General features: G+C 39.3%; 1 protein-coding gene and 1 non-coding gene across 5 annotated transcripts in view; one reads left to right on the plus strand and one right to left on the minus strand.

Annotated features, from left to right (window-relative positions):
- The first annotated feature begins 832 nt into the window (after nt 1-832).
- The window catches only part of TRIM33 (tripartite motif containing 33), a 141,743-nt gene continuing 116,635 nt past the window's right edge, over nt 833-25,940 (plus strand). For all 4 annotated transcript variants that reach the window (XM_061183654.1, XM_061183655.1, XM_061183658.1 and 1 more), the window contains exon 1: nt 833-1,564. In XM_061183654.1, the coding sequence (XP_061039637.1) occupies nt 1,039-1,564 (526 nt within the window). In that variant the 5' untranslated portion in view covers nt 833-1,038. The remainder of the gene's footprint in view (nt 1,565-25,940) is intronic.
- On the minus strand, nt 25,112-25,185 carry TRNAR-CCU (transfer RNA arginine (anticodon CCU)). Its single transcript has one exon. It is a non-coding gene; the product is annotated as a tRNA-Arg (tRNA).

Raw genomic sequence — 25,940 nt, forward strand, 5'->3', positions numbered from 1 at the left:
ATCCTAACATTAAAACAGCCGTAGTACTTGTTTCTCAATAAAGACCCTTCCTGAAAGCTTCTATTACCGACACTGTTAAGGCATTTGCAACCCAACTCCCGCCAGGGCACTAAGTGAGACTCTCAGGACACAATATTGGTTAGATCGTGACTCCCCAAACTGACGCACATCAGAATCAGCCAAAGCGCTTTCAACATTCATCAGCTCTCCCCCACTTCCTGATGTAGGTCTGGGGTGTGGTCCTGGAACAGCTCTGCTTTGAAAAAGCTTCTCAGTTGATTGGTTTTCTGAAGCGTAGCAACGTCAGAGAATCAATCACCTTAAGAAGCTAAAAATAGCTGTTAAAATAGCTGTTTTTCCTCACTGGGTCTTTTCAGCCTATTTCTGGTACGCCACCAGTTAAAAACAAAAATCCTCACTTTACTGCTCCCCTGAGACACAACCATCCAAAGGAACGCGGCCAGTTAAAGCACAGAGACCCAGGAGGTCGGCACCTCGGAGCCAGGAGGCCAAGGCGTCTGACCCCGCGCCGAGTGAGGTTCCGGAGGAGACGCGCCCGCCTCTGGGGACCTCGCCGCCCGAGAGACACTCACTCCGCAGGAACCAGCCCCGGCCTTCCACCCTTGCCCGCTCTTCCCCGCACCACCGCCGCGGCCGAGCTCTTAACCACCCCGACCAAAGCTAGTTCAGCGTCAAGAGCCTCTGACTTAAACGCTCACTGCGAGCCGAACTGCAACGGGGCGGACTCCACACGCCGGCCACGGAGGGCAGGAAGGGCGGCCAGGACGTCTACGCGCCCGCGCCCCGAGTTCCCGCCTCCCTCCGGAGGACGTCCGTGCGTACGTGCGCGCGCCGCGCCCGCCCTCCTGCAACCGCGCGACGCGAGGGTGGGGGCGCCGCGTGCGCGCGCGTTCTCGTTCCTTCGTTCGCTTGCCTGCTCGCTCTCGGCGGCCGCTCTCGCTGCGGCTGCGGCTGGGGCTGGGGGCGGCGGCGGCGGCGGGCGGCGCGGGGCGGTCCGGCGGGTTCAAAGAGGAAAACATGGCGGAAAACAAAGGCGGTGGCGAGGCTGAGAGCGGCGGCGGGGGCAGCAGCAGCGCGCCGGTAACTGCCGGGGCCGCCGGGCCCGCGGCGCAGGAGGCGGAGCCGCCTCTCGCCGCGGTGCTGGTGGAGGAGGAGGAGGAGGAAGGCGGCAGGGCCGGCGCGGAGAGCGGCGCGGCCGGGCCTGACGACGGGGGGGTGGCCGCGGCCTCCTCGGGCTCGGCCCCGGCTGCCTCAGCCCCTGCAGCCTCAGTGGGCCCTGGAGTTTCCGGGGGGGCGGTATCGACGCCGGCCCCAGCTCCGGCTTCGGTTCCTGCTCCGGGTCCCTCGGCGGGGCCGCCTCCTGGACCGCCAGCCTCGCTCCTGGACACCTGCGCCGTGTGTCAGCAGAGCCTGCAGAGCCGGCGTGAGGCGGAGCCCAAGCTGCTGCCCTGTCTTCACTCTTTCTGCCTGCGCTGTCTGCCGGAGCCCGAGCGCCAACTCAACGTGCCCATCCCGGGGGGCAGCAACGGCGACATCCAGCAAGGTGAGCGGGAGGCCCGGCCCGAGGTCTGGGCCGAAGGGGGTTTGCGGTGCCGAGGAGGATCTGGGGACGGAGGTGCTCGGGCCCGGGGCTGCTCGGACCGGCGTAATCCTAAGGTGTCTGAGGTGAAAGACACGGCTCCTGGGACAGTTTCCCGAGAAGCTGGACCTCCAGAGATACGGGGAGGGTGAAGGGAGGGGTGCCGGCTGCGAGAGGCTGGGGGAGGGGACACCGGCTGCAGGAGAGGTTCGCGATGTGCGGATACGGGCCGGGAAGGGGTGGACTCTGGCCAAGCGCAGGTTCGGGAGCGGGTGGAACGGACTGTGAGAGAAGAGGGTGTCTGGGAATCTGCTTGTGAGAAGCATTTTGGAGGGAAGGCCCAGGCGCGAGAGGTGTTGAGGAGGTAGTAGTTAAGAGATAAGGGCAGTGAGGATGAATTGCCTTAGAGGGAGAGGATTTGATCTGTTCAAAGCTGGGGAAAGAAGGACTCGGGAGGTTAAAGGGCATTAGAGAATTTGGGGCTAAGAGAAGGCGTCTGGTAGAGAGTAATTTTAGGATGACATTGAGAAGGAGGAACTCTGGAAGCAAAATAGCTGTGAGGGGCCTACATGGATAGGGAAAAATCTTAAGGTTTAGGGGTGAAGGAGAAATGAACTTTGAAGGGAATTGGGAGTTAGGGAGAGCTGGGCATGAATTTCAGTTCCTTGTACATTAATGAACACTTAGTATTCCGGATACTGTGCTAGAATTGGATAAAATACTCAATGAGGAGCTCATTCATAGTCCAGCATAGGGAAAACAAACATATAAGGTACAGCAGTGGAGGTGGGTCCTTGGTACAGTGGTTGTGGCACAATCAAGAGAAGGTCAAGGAAACTTCACTGAAAAGGAAACCCTTGAGTAGGTTTCTTGAAGGGTGAGTAGCTCCGTGGGTTGGAGAGTTTTCAGGGCACAGGGCACCTTACACATCCCTGGAGCTAAGCGATGTGTAAGGTGATTGGTGGAAATTAGGTTGGTTTGATGGGCTGAATAGGTGGGGGGTCTGCAGTGCCTTATCTGAAACCCTTGGGACCAGGTGTGTTTTAGACATCAGAATAGGTTGGAAATTTTTCTTTTTCCTGGTAAGGTGTCTAACACTCCAGCGGGGTCTGGGTTAACAGCTCATTATCAAATATTAATGTTTCTGCAGTGAAGCATGTGAATATCATTCTAATGGGATAGACCAATAACCTCCTGCAATTCAGGGTGGGTTTTGTTGCAGAGTTATGAAAAAATTTAAAATTTCAAAGCTTTTGAATTTTGGAACTTCAGGTAAGGAAGGGATTGTGGACCTGTACTAAAGGGTTTGGGATTCATCCTGTAGAATGTATCCTGTACAGTGTAGATAGATTAAAGGGAGTCCCTAACAGATTTTTGTATCAGGAAGATAAAAGGATCACATTTGTGATCTAGAAAGATCACTTGGGGGCACATTGAAGGGTAAGGGAAGAAAAGACCCAAGGCAGGGCCAGTTAGGAGAATCCTGGCAGTAATCTAGGGGAGAAATTAGCATTTGGAGTAGGTAGTAAAGGAGTGATATAAGGTGTTGAAGAAGGAAGTGTTTTGGTATGGGCGAAAGGTATGGACTTTGGGAGAAACATTTGAGTTTGGATGCCTACTTTGTCACATCCTACTTGTTACTTGGACAGATTAATTTTACAAGGACAAAATTACCTACCTCATAGAGTTATTGATAGAATGAAGTGTGTTAAGTGATTAGTACATGGTAGTTATTAGTGAAATGGCAACTAGTTTATTATTAGTGGTAACTAATTGTAAGTAGCTGTGGGAATGGATATGAGAGGCCAGTTGAGATTGGAGTGAGAGAGACACACGTGTCTAGGCCAAGTTCCAGGTTTCTTGTTTGGTGGGTGGCAGTGTTATTAATGCAAATAAAAGAATTCAGGCACAGAAGCAGGTGTGTGTGGGGTGGAGGGAGGATATAATGATTTCAGTTTTGGGTTTGAAGTATTATTGAGATCTGCAGGTAAGAATGTTAAGAGTAACGGTTTGATTGATGGAGAAGATTCTAAATGATAATGGGTATATAGAGGGTGGATAATGGGTGTATAACTAACTGCTCATGGCCTCACTGAGTATAGTAAGACATGTAGGATTCAGTGTTCTTGTGGGAACCGGGATTAGGTGAGAGATTTAGAGTAAACACAAGATGAAAATTGTGTTTGATTGATGTGGCTGAGAGACTGAGGTTATGAAATTAGCTCTGTATTACTTATGCAGGAGAGAGAATAATAGTGTGTAAATTCCCTCTTCATTTCTCCATCTTTTGTTTTTGAACTAGGAGAAATAAGTAGATGGGACTAAATACTGTCAATCTTAAGGCAGTGTTGCTTTTTAACTGGTATCTAAAACAAATTAAGTCTGGAAGCCATCATGTTTTTAGGCAGAGAGTCTAGAAAGTAACTTATTATTAACTCCTGTATGTATCCTTTGCTTTGCTGTTTAAAAAAATCGAACATGCTGTTCTGGAAGTAACACTGGATTTGGAGTCAGGGGACATAGTTCTGCCCCTTAATTGTTTTCTGGTTCCCTCAGGTTCATAATGTTTCTGTCCTTCAGTTTCTTTATCTCTAAATGTAGCTAATAGTTCTTCACTTATATCTCACTAAATCGTATTAAATAATGAAAGTGAAAATGCTTTTATAAACTGAAAAGCTTTGCAAATGTAAGGTATTATTGAACAAACTGTGATTCCATTTCTGGTCTGGGTATCCATAGTTGGTAGTTTAATTCACCATCTTAAGTGGTCCCGAAACAATGACATTACCCTCCCTTCTAATGGACTTTTTTTCTCTTCCTCTAACACACCAGAGTTATTCAAACCCTTTAGCTGTTCCCTTTAGATCGATGATTCTCCAAGTGTGGTTTCTGGACTAGCAGCATCAGCATCATTTGCAGTCTTGTTAGGACTGCAAATTCTTGGGCCCTACTCAAGACCTTCTAACCAGAAATCATTTTTAGTAAGTCCTCCAGGTGATTTTGATGTACACTGAGTTTGAGAACCACTATTCTTTTTTTTCGATATATAAAATTTATTTATTTATTTATTTATTTATGGCTGTGTTGTGTCTTCGTGGCTGCGTGCGGGCTTTCTCCAGTGGTGGCGAGCGGGGGCTACTCTTCATTGCGGTGCGCGGGCTTCTTATTAACGGTGGCTTCTCTTGTTGCAGAGCACGGGCTCTAGGCATGCGGGCTTCAGTAGTTGCGGCACATGGGCTCAGTAGTTCTGGCACGTGGGCTCTAGAGTGCAGACTCAGTAGTTGTGTCACAGGGGCTTAGTTGCTCCATGGCATGTGGGACCTTCCCGGACCAGGGCTCAAACCCATGTCTCCTGCATTGGCAGGCGGATTCTTAACCACTGCGCCACCAGGGAAACCCCAAGAGAACCACTTTTCTTAAGTGAAGGGCTCCTCACTTCAAATGTTGCCTCTGCAGAAAGACCTTCTCTTGATCACTTTTTTTTTTTTTTTTTTTTTTTAGGGCTTTATTTTTAAAGAGCAGTTTTAGGTTTACAGCAAAATTAAACGGAATATATGGAGATTTCCCATATATCCCTTCTCCCCAGACTTACATAGCTTCTCCCATTATCAACATCCCTCACTAGCGTGGTACATTTTTTAGAGTTGATGGCCCTACATCATAATCACCCAGAGTCCACAGTTTATGTTAGGGTTCACTATTAGTGTTGTACAATCTAAGGGTTTGAACAAATGTATAATGACATGTGTTCGTCATTGTAATATCATACATAGTATTTTCACTGCCCTGAAAATTCTGTCTGGCTGCTCCTTTTAAGGTACAGTTGGCTCTCTGTATTTGATGGGGGTTTTGGAACCAATCCCCTGAGATTGCTGAGGGACAATTGTAGTCCTCCAGGTCACTCTTTGACATATTATCTTTATTTCTTCATAGGACAGCTAAAATCCAGAATGTTTACTTGTTTTTGTGTACTCGTTTGTTCCTTGTTTCCCACTAGAATATTGTAGAGTGAATGTTCAATAAATAGCTTTTGGATGAATAAGAATCATCTGGAGAGCTTTTTAAAATACCATTTTGGGAGTTTCAGAGACTGTTTCAATTGACTTGGGGATGACACTAGGATTTGAATTTTTTATAAGTGTCATGTGATTCTGATTCTGGAACCTGCCACACTTTGAGAGACATGGATTTAAATATTTTGAGGAGAAAGACTGATTTATGTGCTGTTGGAATATTTGGAAAATCAAAATAGATAATTTAGTTAATATTTGTTGAATCTCAATTGTGAGCTTTTTAAAGTGCTTTTGTGATTTTTATTTTTTATTTTTCTAGGTTTATTTCAGGTTCAGTCAGAATAGCTATCAGTAGTGGGTATGTACAAATCTATAATGTATCAGTAAAAATACAAATATGTATTGATGCATCTGAACAGCCTCTCAAATGAACTCTTGAAGGAGGTGAGACTTTTGTAGTAAGGCATAAACAGCATGGTGATGTGGATGATTATCTGGATTGGGAGTAACTTGCATTGGGTTCTGCTGTTAATATGCTGTGTAGCCTTGGGCAAGTCACCTAGACAGCCTCTCCAGGTTTGCAATATGAAGTTGAGTTCCTGTCCAGTAAAATTCTGTGTGATTCTGTTATTGTCTTTTATGCTAACTTTTTACATCTACATAAGTTTAATATTCTTATCTTTTGTGGGGAATAATCAACGTGGAAAAATGATTCTGTTTATGAATCTTCAACTTTTTGTGAAAAGTCTGAGATGGCAACAGTCATGTGGTAAGTGGGAGGGAATACCTCTGGGTATTGTGTGAAGAGCACCTCCTCACAGTGGTTGTGTTTTATCACTGAGCATGGTGAGCCACGCAGGGGAATCTTCTGTTTGAGCTCTTGGACGTTCTTGTCCCAGGAGTACGTGTAATATTTGGCAGTTTGCTAGTTCTGGGTGTGGCTTATCTGTTTCAGGATTTTTTTAGGTCCTACTTTCTCTAATGCTCTGTTTGACATAAACATGCTTGAGTTTTTGAATGATAACATAGTCATCAGCAATCAGTCATTAAAGACGTATCAAAGAAAAACACTTTTTAATATCTTATGGCATTGTGGTTGGTGAAATGCACACAATTCAGGAGTCAAACTGCCTGCATTCATTTTTGAGCTTTATTTACTACTAGAATGACTGTGGATATGTTACTTAACATCCATAAATTGAGAGTAATAATAATAATACCTATTTCATAGCGTTAATTGTGAGGATTAAATGAGTTAATACATTGTAAATTGCTTCATAGAGTGCCTGGCGCCTGGTAAGCCCCCAATAAATTGTACTGTTGTTGCCTTTGTGATTACCTCTATCTCACAGTAAGCAGAAAAGAAGAGGCAGGAAGGCAAATTGTTGGTGTTTTTCTAGGTTTTTCTGACATCTAATGAAGTATGGCACACCAGACAAAGTCATTTGTGTTCCAAACCTCTCTTCAGCTGCTTAAAACTTACAGTGTTAAAACTTGTAAACTAATGTTCTAAATCCTAAGTTTTTACAAGGTCTGATATCTGTACACCAGAAATTTCAGTTAGGGGAATCTAACTGCTTTTCATTTCCTTATATATACTCCTCTTAGCAGACACTAAATGAGAATAGTACCTTAAAGTAGATTCTCAAAGTTGTCCATGAAACTCTGAGTTGGGGAGTGGGGGGGATTGTCTCTGATACCCTTTCAGGTGTTGGCAAAGTTGAAACTGTTTTCATTATAACACTGATTCATTATTTGCCTTATTCACTGTCCTGACATTTGTATTAATAATACAAAAGCAATGATGGGTAAGACTGCTTGGCACCTTAGCAGGAATTAAGACAGTGCCTCCGAAGCACTCTAAAAGTTATTGTAACTTTACCATCACATACTTAGAGTAAACACCGCCACCAACAAAAATTATGTTAGTTTTACTTATATGTCCTTGATGAAGCAGTGAAAATTGTTTTTAAAATATTTTTTAAAAAAATTATTTATTTAGGGGCTTCCCTGGTGGCGCAGTGGTTGAGAATCTGCCTGCTAATGCAGGGGACACGGGTTCGAGCCCTGGTCTGGGAAGATCCCACATGCCGCGGAGCAACTAGGCCCGTGAGCCACAATTACTGAGCCTGCGCATCTGGAGCCTGTGCTCCGCAACAAGAGAGGCCGCGATAGTGAGAGGCCCACGCACCGCGATGAAGAGTGGCCCCCACTTGCTGCAACTAGAGAAAGCCCTTGCACAGAAACGAAGACCCAACACAGCCATAAATAAATAAATAAATAAATATTTTTAAAAATTATTTATTTATTTATTTTGGCTGCACCGGGTCTTAGTTGTGGCGTGCGGACTTCTTAGTTGCGGCGTGCGGGATCTAGTTCCCCGACCAGGGATTGAACCCGGGCCCCACGCATCGGGAATGGAGTCTTACCCACTGGACCACCAGGGACGTCCCTATTTTTAAAATCTTTATCCTTAATATTCTGTGCGATGAAGTGGGATAATGCATAAAGTGCTTCTGCTGCAGACTGAAGTGCAATAAGAAAAGTACTTGTGCAGTTGTTTGAATTCCAAGTTGAATTAGCTGCTTTTTTTCTTGGAAAATAATTTTTACTTGAAAGAATGAGTAACAAACTGTGGTTTTCAAGAATGGCTATTTGGGGGCTTCCCTGGTGGTGCAGTGGTTGAGAATCTGCCTGCCAATGCAGGGGACACGGGTTCGAGCCCTGGTCTGGGAAGATCCCACATGCCGCAGAGCAACGAGGCCCGTGAGCCACAATTACTGAGCCTGCGCATCTGGAGCCTGTGCTCCGCAACAAGAGAGGCCGCGATAATGAGAGGCCCACGCACCGCGATGAAGAGTGGCCCCCACTTGCCGCAACTAGAGAAAGCCCTCGCACAGAAACGAAGACCCAACACAGCCGTAAATAAATTAATAAATAAATAAATTTTTAAAAAAACGCAATACCAAGAAGTAAACAATGAGCCTTTAAAAAAAAAAAAAAAAGAATGGATATTTGGCAGATATTTTCTTAAAAATGAATGAATTGAGCTTTGTCACTTCAAGAGAAACAACTGATGTTATATGTTGCCAATGGTAAAAACTGAGCTTTTAAATGAAAATTAGGATTTTTGGGAAACTTGTATATGCCACCATGAGCTTGACAGCTTCTCAATATTTAAAGGCTTTTCTGATGAGATTGGTAGTGATATTAACACTTTTTTTTTTTGATATTGTGCAATGAAATGTCAACATTTGGAAGATCTACATAGTGAACTGGTATTTCCCAAATGACCAATGCATCATGTTACAAAATCAGACGTAGGAAAAAGATTCAAAGTGCAAAATAGATTTTAATGTAAGGGCGTAGTAAAAGTTCATCACCATAGTTTGAAATTTCACATTGCAACTGATGTTTAAGAAATAAATAAAAACACTTTAAATTTTTTGAATGTATCAAAGAAGAATATCCACAGATTGTCTGAAAAGACTATTAAAATACTCTTCCCTTTTCTTAAGTACATGGTTATATGAGGCCAAGTTTTCTTTATAGTCTTCAAACAAAACAATCTCTCACAACAGATTAAATGCAAAAGTATATATACAGACATCTTCTATTAAACTAAATATTAAAGAGATTTAAAAGTGAAATCAGTGCCACTCTTTACTAAAAAATTTTTTTGGTTTTGGAAATTAGTTATTTCTGTTAAAAATGTTATTTAAACATGCAATATGTTTATTTTTAAATGAATTAATAAAATATTTAATTTTAATGAAACAGATTATTGATTTGCTATTAACAATTATTTATTGCAATATTAAATAAAATATTTTAAAATCCTCAGTTTTTATTTCTAATACTGTACACATGGATGGATAAAACCCATCTGAACAAAAGCTTTTTAGGTCCTTGATGATTAAGAATGTAAGAGGAATTCTGAGACCAAAAAGTTTGAGACCTGCTTCTTTAAAGGGGCTATAACCAAGTGATAATGTAAAGTCATTAGGAAGAGTGTCAGACCGTGGAATAGTAGAAGGTGGCAGATTCATGCATTTATAGTCCTTCATTTTGGGGTACCCATCACAGTTCATAAAGAGCTTGCCCCAAATGTAAATGTAAAGAGGAAGAAAGTACTTAATAACTAAAATTGACCTTTTGTAAATAGTGTGCTGTATGTAGATCTGCTGATTTTTTTTTTTCATATTTATTACTGGTTGACTGAGTTCTTTCATTTTATTTTCCAGAGGACAAGTTCTGAGGTTGGGATCATGGTGTTGGATACATTAATCTGTGTCTCCTCTGTGGCCACAAGTTGTACCTTCATCCTTAACCAGCTTCTAGAATGGACATTGGTCTCAAGGGGAAGTGGGAAAAAACAAGGATGAATGAACATAAATGCATCATTTTTAGAAAAATATTTAAATTCTATGCCTTTATGATACGTAAATAGCATGAATTACGTGGTTCTAGGGAAAAATACTTTTTGAATGCTTGTTACGTTCGATTTATGTTGTTGCTTCTGTGAATTACTTGTCCACATGTCTTCTGTTTTTTTTAGTTTGCTAACATTTTTTTGTTTTGATTTACAAGAATTCTTGGTAAGTTCTACATACTGATCCTTTGTTGGTTATGTAAATTGAAGATTTATTCTTAGCCTACTATGGCTTAGTGTGGTAGCCAGCCTCTGAGGTGGCCCCAGTGTTCTTCTCTTCTGGTATTCACACCCTTCTTTAGTCTCTGCTCACAGTGACTCAGGGCTTGTTTGGGTGACCAAGAGAGTATAGCAGAATTAACAGTGACTTCTGAGGCTTCATTAAAGGTATACAGCTTTTTCCTTACTCTTTGGATTCCTTATTCTAGGCGAAAACAACTATCACTCTTGCAGTTCTGTAAAGAACTGGGGTCTGTTAACATCCAGCACCAACTTCCCAGCCATGGGAATGAGCCACTTTGGAGGTGGATATTCCAGCATGGTCAGGCTTTCAGATGACTGCAGTCCTGGCTGACATCTGACTGCAGCCTCATTAGAGGCTCAGAGAGAACCACTTGCCATACCACTCCCAGATTCCTGACTCAAAGAAACTGAAAGATAAGGAATTATTGTTTTACCACATTAAGTTTTGGGGTAATTTGTTACACAGCAATAAACTAATACACTTGATTTTTTACTCTTTAGAGAGCTGTCTTTTGATATATGAGAGGTTTTTTAAAAATCAGTTTTTCCCCCATTTTTCTGCCTTTATTGCTTATTATAAAGCTATAGTAAACTTTGTTATTCATTAAGGTAATTTCATCCCCCTCCACATATACCTTGTTCTTCTTAAAGATTATCTTGACTGATCTTGGCTTTTAGCTCTTAAACATATTAGAATCATGTTGTGAAAGTTCATTTTAAAAACTTGTCAGCATTTTTGTTGGAATTGCTTTGAATATATAGATTAATTTGGGAGAAAATGCTATCTTTACAATATGGTATCTGCCTGTTCAGAAACATTGCATGCCTTTCCATTTGCTTAAATCTTTTATTTTTGAATATTATATAGCTTTTTTCCTAGAAAAGTTTTGCACGTCTTTTATGAGTTATTCTGGTATATTTTATATTTTGTTTTTACTATAAATGGTTTCCCTTAAATTACATTTAGCTGTGTTTGCTTTGTTTTCTTGTTTTTCATTTTACTTTTTATTTTTTAAATATCTGAAGTGTACTGATTTCATATTTATATTTGATAATTCCATCATCTAAAGTTCTTGAGGTCCTATTTTACTATTACTTGCTTCTGCCTATTCCTGATTATTGTAGATGGTGTCCTCCAATGTTTTATAGTTTTGGAGTTTGAGTGTGTTTACTAGGGCTTTAACTATGAACCCTGCCAGACCTGGTTTTTGGAAACAAGCCTCCAAAGCGTATTTTGCCCTTGCTTCTGTCAGGTACCACCAGTGAAAAGTCACTGATGTTAATTTTTAGTTTGGTGTTTCTTAGAACTGGCAGATGTTGATTTAGAGTTTACCTTATAGGCTAACCTGTATATGAAACTTCTCAGGAGAAAATTTTTTCCCTCACTCTGAAACCAGGGGGTGACAGTTTTTTTTTTCTATGCTAATTGTCTGATTTATTTTTTTTAAAGTTTTACTATCATTATTATTTGCTTATGCACCCTTCTAACTGAGGGTGTAATCTTTCAAGCCTGCCTTATGAGGAGAGTCTTGCTTCTAATTATTTTACACAGGCTTCCCCATTCTTTGTTTACTCCCTTGTTTGTACATACTAAGAAAGAATCGTTAAGAGTAAAATTTTGGAGCCTTTGCATTTTTGAAGCTCTTTATTTTATTCTTCTATTTAAATGGTAGTTTGACTGGATATGGAATTCCAGGTTAAAATTTGTTTTTCCTCAGAACTTTGAAGGTATCTCTTCCCGTGCTTTAAAGTAGTCAGCGTTGCTCATGCTAGTCTGATTTTGCTCCCTTGTACAACCCCAATTGGGTTTTATTTACCTCTTCTTGGAACCTTTTAATATTTCTTCATCCTTTTCTGGAATATAGTGATTGTTTCTATTTTTTTTCCTTTCACGTTTTTAAAAGTTCACTGTGCTTTTTCTGTTAGTCTTCTACTTTTCATTTATAGTAAGAAAAAGTTTAAACTTAAAAAATTTATTCATAAGGATCCTCTCTCTTTATGCCCTTCCCCTTCAAGCCCGCCTTTCCCTCACTCTTTTTGGAACTGTTCCTATTTGAATGTTGGAGCTCCTGGGTTCATACTCTCTCCTACGTTTTCTCTTATGCTTTCCTTCTCTTTGTTTTCTTTCTTTCTTTTTTCTGGCCTCACCGCGCCTCTTGTGGAATCTTAGTTCCCTGACCAGGGATGGAACCGGGGCCCTCGGCAGTGAAAGTGCCAAGTCTTAACCACTGGACCGACAGGGAATTCCCCTTCTCTTTACTTTCTTATTCAACTGACATTCTGAAAGATCACCTTGACTTTATTTTCTTTCTTCCCTTTCTCTTTGTTTTTAAAAAATATTGGTTTATTTATTTATTTGGTTGTGTTGGGTCTTAGTTGCAGCATGCATGTGGGATCTAGTTCCCTGACCAGGGATCGAACCCAGGCTCCCTGCATTGGGAGCATGGAGTCTTAACCACTGCGCCAATAGGGAAGTCCTTGACTTTATTTTCTAACTTTGTTTTTTTCTTTTTATCTTTATCTCTTCTTGTCTCAAAGGCTTCCTTAAACAGTGGATAATCTTTGGTTCTTTTCCTATTTGAGTGAGGCAATAAAATTCTAATTGGAAGTTCTGTGCTTGTTAATTGTTGGACCTTACTTTAGATCAGGGGTTGGCAAAATACTGCCCATGGGCCAAATCTAGCCTGCTGCCTGGTTGTTGTTGTTTTTCAACATCTTTATTGGAGTATAATTGCTTTACAATGTGTTAGTTTCTGCTATGTAACAAAGTGAATCCGTTATATGCATACGTATATCCCCATATCCTCCCACCTTGTGTCTCCCTCCCACCCTCCTTATCCCACCCCTCTAGGTGGTCGCAAAGCACAGAGCTGATCTCCCTGTGCGATGCTGCTACTTCCCACTAGCTATCTGTTTTACATTTGGTAGTGTAAGTATGTCAGTGTTACTCTCTCACTTCGTCCCAGCTTTACCCTTCCCCCTCCCCATGGCCTCAAGTCTATTCTCTGCATCTGCATGTTTATTCCTGTCCTGCCCCTAGGTTCATCAGAAACATTTTTTTTTTAGATTCCATATATATGTGTTAGGATATGGTATTTGTTTTGCTCTTTGTCATACTTCACTCTGTATGACAGACTCTAGGCCCATCCACCTCACTACAGATAACTCAATTTCGTTTCTTTTTATGGCTGAGTAATATTCCATTGTATATATGTGCCACATCTTCCTTATCTATACCACTGTCGAAGGACACTTAAGTTGCTTCCGTGTCCTGGCTATTGTAAATAGTGCTGCAGTGAACATTGTGGTACATGACTCTTTTTGAATTATGGTTTTCTCAGGGTATATGCCCAGTAGTGGGATTGCTGGGTCATATGGTAGTTCTATTTTTAGTTTCTAAAAAAAATTATTTATTTATTTATTTATGGCTGAGTTGGGTCTTTGTTGCTGTGCGTGGGCTTTCTCTAGTTGTAGCAGCGGGGGCTACTCTTACTTGTGGTGCACGGGCTTCTCATTGTGGTGGCTTCTCATTGCGGAGCACAGGCTCTAGGAGTGCGGGCTTCAGTAGTTGAGGCTCATAGGCTCTAGAGCGCAGGCTCAGTGGTTGTGGCACACGGGCTTAGTTGCTCCGTGGCATGTGAGATCTTCCCAGACCAGAGCTCGAAACCATGTCCCCTGCATTGGCAGGTGGATTCTTAACTGCTACGCCACCAGGGAAGTCCTTATTTTTAGTTTTTTAAGGAACCTCCATACTGTTCTCCATAGTGGCTATATCAGTTTACATTCCCACCAACAGTGCAAGAGGGTTCCTTTTTCTCCACACCTTCTCCAGCATTTATTGTTTGTAGATTTTTTGATGATGGCCATTCTGACCGGTGTGAGGTGATACCTCACTGTAGTTTTGATTTGCATTTCTCTAATGATTAGTGATGTTGAGCATCTTTTTATGTGTTTGTTGGCAATCTGTGTATCTTTGGAGAAATGGCTATTTAGTTCTTCTGCCCATTTTTGGATTGGGTTGTTCGTTTTTTGATATTGCGCTGCATGAGGTGCTTGGATATTTTGGAGATTAATCCTTTGTCAGTTGCTTCGTTTGCAAATATTTTCTCCCATTCTGAGGGTTGCCTTTTCGTCTATTTTTATGGTTTCCTTTGCTGTGCAAAAGCTTTTAAGTTTCATTAGATCCCATTTGTTTATTTTTGTTTTTATTTCCATTTCTCTAGGAGGTGGGTCAAAAAGGATTTTGCTGTGATTTATGTCATAGAGTATTCTGCCTATGTTTTCCGCTAAGTCTTATAGTTTTATAACCTTACATTTATGTCATTAATCCATTTTCAGTATTTTTGTGTCTGGTGTTAGGAAGTGTTCTAATTTCATTCCTTTATATGTAGCTGTCCAGTTTTCCCAGCACCACTTATTGAAGAGATTGTCTTTTCTCAATTGTATACTCTTGCCTCCTTTATCAAAGATAAGGTGACCATATGTGCGTGGGTTTATCTCTGGGCTTTCTATCCTGTTCCATTGATCTATATTTCTCTTTTTCTGCCAGTACTATACTGTCTTAATTACTGTAGCTTTGTAGTATAATCTGAAGTCCGGGAGCCTGATTCCTCCAGCTCCGTTTTTCTTTCTCAAGATTGCTTTTGCTATTCAGGGTCTTTTGTGTTTCCATACAAATGTTGCAATTTTTTCTAGTTCTGTGAAAAATGCCATTGGTAGTTTGATAGGGATTGCACTGAATCTGTAGATAGGTTTGGGTAGTATAGTCATTTTCACAATGTTAATTCTTCCAATCCAAGAACATAGTATATCTCTTCATCTGTTTGTATCATCTTTAATTTATTTCATCAGTGTCTTATAGTCTTCTGCATACAGGTCTTTTCTCTTCTTAGGTAGGTTTATTTTTAGGTATTTTACTCTTTTTGTTGCAATGGTAAATGGGAGTTTTTCCTTAATTTCTCTTTCATTAGTGTATAGGAATGCAAGAGATTTTTGTGCATCCATTTTGTATCGTGCTACTCTACCAAATTCATTGATTAGCTCTAGTAGTTATCTGGTAGCATCTTTAGGATTCTCTATGTATAGTGTCATGTCATCTGCAAACAGTGACAATTACTTCTTTTCCGATTTGGATTCCTTTTATTTCTTTTTCTTCTCTGATTGCTGTGGCTAAAAATTCCAAAACTATGTTGAACGATAGTGGTGAGAGTGGGCAGCCTTGTCTTGTTCCTGATCTTAGAGGAAATGGTTTCAATTTTTCACCATTGAGAACAATGTTGGCTGTGGGTTTGTCATATATGGCCTTTATTATGTTGAGGTTGGTTCTCTCTATGCCTATTTTCTGGAGAGTTTTTATCATAAATGGGTGTTGAATTTTGTTGAAAGCTTTTTCTGCATCTATTGAGGTTATCATATAGTTTTTATCCTTCAATTTGTTAATATGGTGTATCCCATTGATTAATTTGCATATATTGAAGAATCCTTGCATTCGTGGGATAAACCCTACTTGATCATGGTGTATGATCCTTTTAATGTGCTGTTGGATTCTGTTTGCTAGTATTTTGTTGAGGATTTTTGCATCTATGTTCATCAGAGATATTGGCCAGTAGTTTTCTTTTTTTGTGACATCTTTGGTTTTGGTATCAGGGTGATGGTGGCTTTATAGAATGAGTTTGGGAGTGTTCCTCCCTCTGCTATATTTTGGAAGAGTTTGAGAAGGATAGGTGTTATCTTTTCTCTAAATGATAGAATTCACCTGTGAAGCCACATGGTCCTGGGCTTTTGTTTGTTGGAAGATTTTTAATCACAGTTTCAATTTCAGTGCTTGTGATTGGTCTGTTTATATTTTCTATTTCTTCCTGGTTCAGTCTCAGAAGGTTGTACTTTTCTAAGAATTTGTTTATTTCTTCCAAGTTATCCATTGTATTGGCATATAGTTGCTTGTAGTAATTTCTCATGATCCTTTGTATTTCTGCAGTGTCAGTTGTTACTTCTCCTTTTTCATTTCTAATTCTGTTGATTTGAGTCTTCTCCCTTTTTTCTTGATAAGTCTGACCAGTGGTTGATCAATTTTGTTTATCTTCTCAAAGAACCAGCTTTTAGTTTTATCGATCTTTGCTATTGTTTCCTTCATTTCTTCTTCATTTATTTCTGTTCTGATCTTTATGATGTTTCCTTCTGCTAACTTTGGGGTTTTTTGGTTCTTTCTCTAATTGCTTTAGGTGTAAGGTTAGGTTGTTTATTTGAGATTTTTTTTTGTTTCTTGAGGTAGGATTGTATTGCTATGAACTTCCTTTTTAGAACTGCTTTTGCTGCATCCCGTAGGTTTTGGGTCATCGTGTTTTCATTGTCATTTGTTTCTGGGTATTTTTTGATTTCCTCTTTGATTTCTTCAGTGATCTCTTGGTTATTTAGTAGCGTATTGTTTAGCCTCCATGTGTTTGTATTTTTTACAGTTTTTCTGTAACTGATATTTAGCCTCATAGTGTTGTGTTCAGAAAAGATACTTGATACAATTTCAGTTTTCTTAAATTTACTAAGGCTTGATTTGTGACCCAAGATATGGTCTGTCCTGGAGAATGTTCCATGAACACTTGACAAGAAAGTGTATTCTGTTGTTTTTGGATGGAATGTCCTATAAATATCAATTAAGTCCATTTTACTTAATGTGTCCTTTAAAGCTTGTGTTTCCTTATTTATTTTCATTTTGGATGATCTGTCCATTGGTGAAAGTGGGGTGTTAACGTCCCCTAGTATTATTGTGTTACTGTTGATTTCTCCTTTTATGGGTGTTACCATTTGCTTTATGTATTGAGATGCTCCTGTATTGGTTGCATAAATATTTACAATTGTTATGTCTTTTTCTTGGATTGATTCCTTGATCTTTATGTATTGTTCTTCTTTGTCTCTTGCAGTAGTCTTTATTTTAGTGTCTATTTTGTCTGATATGAGAATTGCTATTCCAGCTTTCTTTTGATTTCCGTTTGCATGGAATATCTTTTTCCGTGCCCTCAATTTCATTCCTTATGCGTCCCTAGATCTGATTTGGGTCTCTTGTAGACAGCGTGTGTACGGGCCTTGTTTTTGTATCCATTCAGCCAGTCTATGTCTTTTGGTTGGAGCATTTAATCCATTTACATTTAAGGTAGTTATTGATATGTATGTTCCTACTACCATTTTCTTAATTGTTTTGGGTTTGTTATTGTAGGTCTTTTCCTTCTCTTGTGTTTCCTGCCTAGAGAAGTTCCTTTAGCATTTGTTGTAAAGCTGGTTTGGTGGTGCTGAATTCTCTTAACTTTTGCTTGTCTGTAAAGGTTATAATTTTTCCATGGAATCTGAATGAGATCCTTGCTGGGTAGAGTAATCTTGGTTGTAGGTTTTTCCCTTTCATCCCTTTAAATATGTCCTGCCACTCCCTTCTGGCTTGCAGAGTTTCTGCCGTAAGATCAGTTGTTAACCTTCTGGGGATTCCCTTTTATGTTATTTGTTGCTTTTCCCTTGCTGCTTTCAATATTTTGTCTTTGTATTTAATTTTTGATAGTTAGATTAATATGTGTCTTGGCGTGTTTCTCTTTGGGTTTATCCTGTATGGTGCTCTCTGTGCTTCCTGGACTTGATTGACTGTTTCCTTTCCCATGTTAGGGAAGTTTTCGACTATAATCTCTTCAAATATTTCCTCAGACCCTTTCTTCTTCTCTTCTTCTTCTGGGATCTCTGTAATTTGAGTGTTGGTGTGTTTAATGTTGTCCCAGAGGTCTCTGAGACTGTCCTCCTCTCTGTTCATTCTTTTTTCTTTATTCTGCTCCCTGGCAGTTATTTCCACCATTTTATCTTCCAGCTCACTTATCCGTTCTTCTGCCTCAGTTATTCTTTTATTGATTCCTACTCGAGTATTTTTAATTTCAGTAATTGTGTTGTTCATCACTGTTTGTTTGCTCTTTAGTTCTTCTAGATCCTTGTTAAATGTTTCGTGTATTTTCTCCATTCTGTTTCCAATATTTTGGATCATCTTCACTATCATTACTCTGAATTCTTTTTCAGGTAGGTAGCCTATTTTGTCTTCATTTATTTGGTCTTGTAGGTTTTTACCTTGGTCCTTTCTCTGTAACTTTTTTTTTTTTTTTTTTTAATGTGTGGTGCTGTAGTCCTGTCTTACTGGTTGTTTGGCCTGAGACATCCAGCACTGGAGTTTGCAGGCAGTTGGATAGAGCTGGGTCTTGGTGCTGAGATGAGGACCTCCAGGAGGCCTTTCTCCAATTGATATTCCCTGGCCTCTGAGGTTCTCTGTTAGTCCAGTGGTTTGGACTCGGAACTCCCACCACAGGCGCTCAGGCCCAACCTCTGGCCTGGGAACCACGATCCCACAAACTTCGTGGCATGGTTAAAAAAAAAAAAAAAGAAGAAAGAAAAAAAGCAGTACAATATCAAAGAATAAAAAGCAAAATAAAATTAGAAAGATAAAAAATATGTTAGGAAAAGTAAAACTATGATTGAAACAGCCAGTCACTGGGGGTTCCTCCTGTGCCCTTAGGAGTCCGTGGTCCCCCACCGGTTCCTGGTAGGTGCCCTAGTTGTGAGGAGACGCAAATTCCGCGTCCTCCTATTACACCACCTTCGTGCTGCCTGGTTTTATATGACTCATGGGCTAGGAATGATTTTTACATTTTTAAATCATTGAAAAAAAATCAAAAGAAGAATACTTTGTGATGTGAAAATTTTATGAAATTCAAATGTGTTTTCATGTTAAATTTTGGGACACACTTAAGCCCATTTGTTTATGTATTGTGTATGACTGCTTGCATGCTACAATGGCAAAATGAGTAGTTGTGACAAAGACTGTATGTGGTATTTATTGCTTTGTAATGACTTTTGGTGCACTACAAATTGCAGTGAAATCGTTTTAACTTGATAGGCATATGTATAAGTATAGCATGATATTTACAAAAATATTTGTTACCAGTGCATACTTATCTTTTCAAACAAGAAAAGAGAAATGTGGATTTCAAATGTCACACTTTCAAGACACAGTGGAATGTGGGTTATTTTCCTTTAATGGCAAAGTGTTTTATTATGCACTTTTACCATATAGCTTTGCTAAAAAAGTGTAACATATGTGGACAATACCAGACTAAGTATGGGACATGATATTCCCAATTCACAGGAAAGCAATGGACAGAGAAATTAGAAAATTTAGAATGAAATATCTCATCGTGGCAGAATTTCTTAAAAATAAAAAAATGAAACCACGGTTTTTTACTTTGAAATATGGCTCAGAAGTAGAGATTAGTCATGGCTGAAATTCACAGCTTTCGCTCCTAATGTTGATTGGCAGGTGATGGTCTCCCTTCTCATGTGCATACAATGTGACTGATTTTGGCTCTTAGGCTTTTGGCTGTAATCCAGGCTGTTTTAACTTTTATCCAATTTTCTTTCTGTTTTCTATTCCCTGCTTTGTTGTATGGTTTCAGGGTGGGGTATCTGAATTAGTAATGGCAGGAGAGAATTAGATAAGGGTACGTTTATTTGAATCTGACTAGACTTCATGTTCCTTACCTGTAGAATAATATCAGCTTCAGTTTAAATGTTTTTTACGTTATTTTATTTGCTTATAAAAATTTTCTCAGGTAATATTATTCTCTTTTGTTTTTTAAGCAAATGAACTGAGGCAGAGAGGTAAAATTTTACCTAAATGTGGCTCTCCCGTGTGGAAAGAATAGACCAGCCTCAGATAGATGCCTTCAGGGGCAGCTAGTGTAAGGCTTACGGAGTATCAAAGCTTGCCTTGCCTAAAAGCAGTAAAATTTAAACTTAAAAAATACTCCTTCCTGATCAGATGATACCAGACTGCCAGTTTTCTACCTTTGCCCTTATTCGGAATCTGATTAGTTACTTTTATTTGAGTTGGATATAATTAATTTATAATTAGTTAGAAGTCATAGTTTTAAAAGCTTAACTATTTATGTAAACTTTTTCCTTTAGAGTGTTTCAGTAAGTGATATTGTAATATTTTAGTAAGAATTAAGCATCATTAGATGGTTTTTCAGAGACACTAGTCTGCCATCTTCTCGGTCTGCCGGCTTCCCAAATAAAGTCGTATTCCTTGCCTTAAAAAAAAAAAAAAAAGAATTAAGTATCATTAGAATAACTAATATTTTTACTAGTAAGAGAAAAAGTAAGAGAATTGTCTAGTCAAATTTGGTAAAGTGATTGAAATGCTGAAAAATGGTGATTAGCAAGTTCACAGAAGTCTGTTTAACTGATGGTATAGGTGCTTTCAGAATTTTACTAATTCTGTACCAAACCCATATTATAATATACTTCTGAAATTTACCTACCTGTTCTTCCCACTTCTAAAAACACTCAAGTTTTTACATGTTCAGAATGGAATTAGGTGAATGGTTCTCAGTTGATGTGTCATAGCAGCATGTTACACTTGAGCACTTCACAGGTCTACTGCCAGATTCTGAACAGTGTGAAATTAATTTTTGTTACAATGGCACATTTGATGTCTGTTTGAGGTAACTTTTGAGTCCAGTGGGTCATTTAATGTGACATAAAACATGACACAATTTGCTTAATCCTTGCAGAAGCTTGGGAAAAGGCAATCTCATGCCAAAGAAAAGTTGTATGAAAACTTTGCCTTTTCAGTAGAGAGCATGGTCAAGGTAGTAAACAGATTTGCTCATACAGAGTAGTTTTGTGATGGGAGACTAAAATATTGGTTTATTTTTAATGATGTGTGCAATTTTTAAAGTAAATGTGCTATTGAAATATACATAAATGAAAGTATAAAAATCAAAAGCATATAGTTCAGTAAATACACATAAACACATTTGTAAATCTAGCAACCAGAATGAGAAAGTACGTTATTAGCACCCTATAAGCCTGTATGTACTCTTTGTGTCCCCTTCCCGTTACTACCTATGAACCTAACTTCTAACACCATGGGTTAATATGCGTGTGTTAAAATTTTATTTAAATAGGACTAAACAGTATGTACTAGTTTGTGACTGGCTGCTTTTGCTCAACATTGTGAGATTATTCACATTGCTTATGATTGTAGTTTGTTCATTGTCTTCACAGCATTCATTGTATAAATATACTAAAATTTATTCATCCATTCAAATGTCGGTGGACATTTGAGTTTATAGTTTTTTACTATTATGAATGTGTTCATTTAACATGTCTTTTGGGGAACATATGCACACATTCTGTTGATTACGTATCTTAGCGTGGACTTGCCGAGTCATAAGTTGCACATGAGTTCAGCTTTACTAGATATTGCCAAACAGTTTTCTTAAGTGGTTATATCAGTTTACACTTCTGCCAGTAGTGTTTGAGATTAATTGCTTTATATTCTTACTAAGACGTGACATTATCTGTCTTTGACATTTTAGCCATTCTGATGGGTGTGTAGTGTAGTAGGATAGCATTGCAGTTTAATTTGCACTTCCCTGATAAACTGTAAAATCGAGCACACTTTTTTATGTTTATTGGCCTTTGGATATCTTTTATTGTGATATGCCTGTTCAAGTTGTGCCCATACTTTTTTTCCTATGGGTTGTCTGCCTTTTCCCAGATGCTTCTGTGGAATTCTTTATATATTCCAAGCATGAGTCCTTTGTCAGATATACATCCTATTCTGTGGCTTGCCTATTTAATTGTATTTTTAAAACTTGAATTTATTTTAGCTTTTGAATAAGTAGTACTTTCACATGGCTCAAACGTTTAAAAAGTATACAGAGCTAAATAGTGAGAAGCCTTCTTTCCACTCCTTGTCCTCATCCAATTCCTATCTCCCCCAATATATAACATGTGGTAATAGTCTTATTTGTCCTCCCAGTACATCCAGATGATTTTTGACAGGGGTGCCAAATCCATTTAGTGGGGGAAAGAATAGTTTCTTCAACAAATGATGTTGGAACAACTGGATTTTCCACATGCAAAAGAATGAAGTTGGACCCCTGCCTCCCACCATATTAAAAAAATGAACTCAAAATGGATCAACAACCTAAAAAAGCTAAACCCATAAAACTCTCAAAAGAAAACATAGAGATAAATCTTCATGACTTTGGATTTGGTAGTGGATTCTTAATATAACACCAAAAGCATGAGCAACAAAAGAAAAAGTTGATAAACTGGACTTAATCAAAATTAAAATTTTGTACATCAAATGACATTATCAAGAAGATGAAAAAACAATCTACAAGAATAGGAGACTCAGATAAGAATCTAGTACCTGGAATATATAAAGAATGCTTACAACATAATAATTTAGACAAAATTCAATTAAATAATGAGCAAAAGATCTGAATAGACAATTCTCCAAAGAAGACATGTGGCCAATGAACACGTGAAAAGATGCTCAAGATCATTAGTCATTAGAGATGTAAATCAAAATCATGAGATACCACTTCACATCTACTAGGGTGTGTCTAATAAAGAAATCAAAGTGTTGGCAAGGATATGGAGAAATTAGAACTCTTGTACATTGCTGGTGGGAATGTGAGGTGGTAGTTCCCCGACCAGGGATTGAACCTGGGCCCTGACGGTGAAAGCACAGAGTCCTGACCACTTGACTGCCAGGCAATTCCCTCTCTAGTGTTCTTAAGTGCAAGAAGACTGTGTGCTTTATTGAGAAAATACATGTTAGATAAGCTTTTTTCAGAGATTTATAGTATTATTGGAGTTAAAGTGCTTTTGGCTTGAATTCAGTGTTAATGAACCAAGATTATATTGGGTTGGCCAAAAAGTTCCTTTGGTTTTAAAGTAAAAATAAAAGACACATTTGGAACTTCCCTGGTGGCGCAGTGGTTAAGACTCCGTGCTCCAAATGCAGGGGGCCGGGTTCAATCCCTGGTCAGGGAACTAGATCCCACATGCATGCTGCAACTAAGAGTTTGCATGCCACAACTAAGGAGCCCACCTGCTGCAAATAAGACACGGCGCAGCCAAATAAATAAATAAATATATTTTTAAAAGGCACATTTTTCATTTTCGTCAAGAACTTTATTGAACAACATATTCATTGTTTTGTTCCACTACCTTCTGCCATTTTCCAGGCAACTTCATAATTCTGTGTTCCCAAAACTTTTTTATCTTTTTGACCCAGATGCCTTTTATCTTCCAGATGCCTTTTACAGTCTTCCAGGGAATTGAAATTTTTTCCATTAAGAGAATTTTTAAAGACCGAAATAAATGGAAGTTCAAAGATGCAATGTCTGGTGAATATGGCAGATGAATCAGAACTTCCCAGCCAAGCTGTAACAGTTTTTGCCTGGTCATCAAAGAAACATGCAGTCTTGCGTCATCCTGATGGTAGATTATGCGTTTTCTGTTGACTAATTCCGGATGCTTTTCGTCGAGTGCTGCCTTCAGTTGGTTTAATTGGGAGCAGTACTTGTTGGAATTAATCGTTTGGTTTTCCGGAAAGAGCTCATAATAGAGGACTCTCTTCCAATCCCACCATATACACAATATCACCTTCTTTGGATGAAGACCGGCCTTTGGTGTGGTTTGTGGTGGTTCATTTCACTTGCCTCACGATATCTTCCATTCCACATTATTGTGCAGTATCCACTTTTCATTGCCCATCACAATTTGTTTTAAAAATGGAAAGTTTTTGTTACATTTCAGTAGAGAATTGCATGCAGAAATACAGTCATGAAGGTTTTTTTTCGCTAAACTTATGTGGAACCCAAACATCAAAGCGATTAACATAAGCAAGCTGGTGCAAATGATTTTCAACGCTTGATTTGGATATTTTGAGTATGTCGGCTGTCTCCCGCGTGGTATAACGTTGAGTTTCTCAGTGTACTGATTTGATCGCTATCAACTTCAACTGGTCTACCCGACCGTGGAGCATCATCCAGCGAGAAATCTCCAGCATGAAACTTCGCAAACCACTTTTGACATGTTCAGTCAGTCACAGCACCTTCTCTATACACTGCACAAATCTTTTTTTGCATTTCAGTTGCGTTTGTACCTTTCTTGAAATAATAAAGCATAATAGGCCAAAAATGTTGCTTTTTTCTTCCATCTTCAGTATTAAAATGGCTACAGAAAAATGCACCAATTTTGATAAGTTTTTTTAAAATGCATGCTGATATGACAGCTGTCACAATACAGTCTAACAAAACTGTTTCGAATGAAGTTAAAAACTACTAGAGCCATCATATGGAAAAAACCGAACAAACATTTTGGCAAACCCCATATATTAACTAAAGTATGTAAAACAGAAATACACATGAAACAAGGTAGTGTATTGATTGGTTGATTTAAATGTTCTGACCAGAGTCTCGCAGGAACCTAACCCTGTGTTTCTCCTAGTGATGGTTCAGTATCCACTAATTCCTTTTTGTAGCAACTTTATAAAACATAACTGCTGTGAATAATGAGACCTGACCCTATGTAAATACAAATAAAAATCACACTGCTGTGTTTAAAATGGATAACCAAAAAGGACCTACTGTATAGCACAGGGAACTTGCTCAATATTATGTGGCAGCCTGGATGGGAGGGGAGTTTGTGGGGGAATGGATACGTGTATATGTATGGTTGAGTCCCTTTGCTGTGCACCTGAAAGTATCACAACATTGTTAATTGGCTATACTCCAATATAAAATAAAAAGTTAAAAGAATAAAAAATAAAAGAAAAAAAAACCCAAAATCATTTTTCTGTTTTATGTAAATGGAAACATTAAAAATTTTCATTTACTTTTTAAAAAAGATTTATTTATTCGTTTTGGCTGGGACGGGTCTTAGTTGAGGCACGCGGGATCTTCGTTGCAGCATGTTTAGTTGTGGCATCCATGTGGGATCTCGTTCCCCGACCAGGGATCGAACCCAGGCCCACTGCATCAGGAGTGCGGAGTCTTAACCCACTGGACCACCAGGGAGGTCCCCAATTTTTTCATTTAAAATTGTATCTTGGAGATAGTTTAGTTTTTGTTCTGAAATCAATAGTATTTGCATGTAACCTGTTCTTCTCTGTACTTTAAATCATCTCTAGATTACTTATAACATCTAACACAATGTAAATGCTATGTAAATAGTTGCCAGCACGTGGCAAATTAAAGTTTTGCTTTTTGGAATTTTCTGGAAGTTTTTTCTTTTTGAATGTTTTTTATCCGTGGTTGGTTGAATCTGCACATGAGGAACCCGCTGATTCATACATTTGAAGTGTACAGCTCAATGGTTTTTAGTGTATTCACAGAGTTGTATAACCATCACCTCAGTCAATTTTAGAACATTTTCATCACCCTAAAAAGAAACCCTGTACCCATTAATGGTCACTTCCCATTTACCCATAATACCCACTCCCAGATCTAGACAACCACTGATCTACTTTTTTGTGTGTATAGATTTGTCTGTTCTGCACATTTCATATAAATGGGATCCTAGAGTATATAGTCTTTTGTGACTGGCTGCTGCTGCTTTTTTTTTTTTTTTTTTTTTTTTTTTTTTAAATTTGGCTGCGTCCCTTGACTTACAGGATCTTAGTTCCACAACCAGGGATTGAACCCGGGGCCCTGGCAGTGAGAGTGCCAAGTCCTAACCACTGGACTGCCAGGGAATCCCTGTAACTTGCTTCATTTATTTGGCACAAAGCTTTCAAGGTTCATACATGCTGTAGCAGTGTTAGCACATTATT

This window comes from Eubalaena glacialis, chromosome 3 (genome assembly GCF_028564815.1).
Source record: "Eubalaena glacialis isolate mEubGla1 chromosome 3, mEubGla1.1.hap2.+ XY, whole genome shotgun sequence".
Taxonomy (NCBI): Eukaryota; Metazoa; Chordata; class Mammalia; order Artiodactyla; family Balaenidae; genus Eubalaena; species Eubalaena glacialis.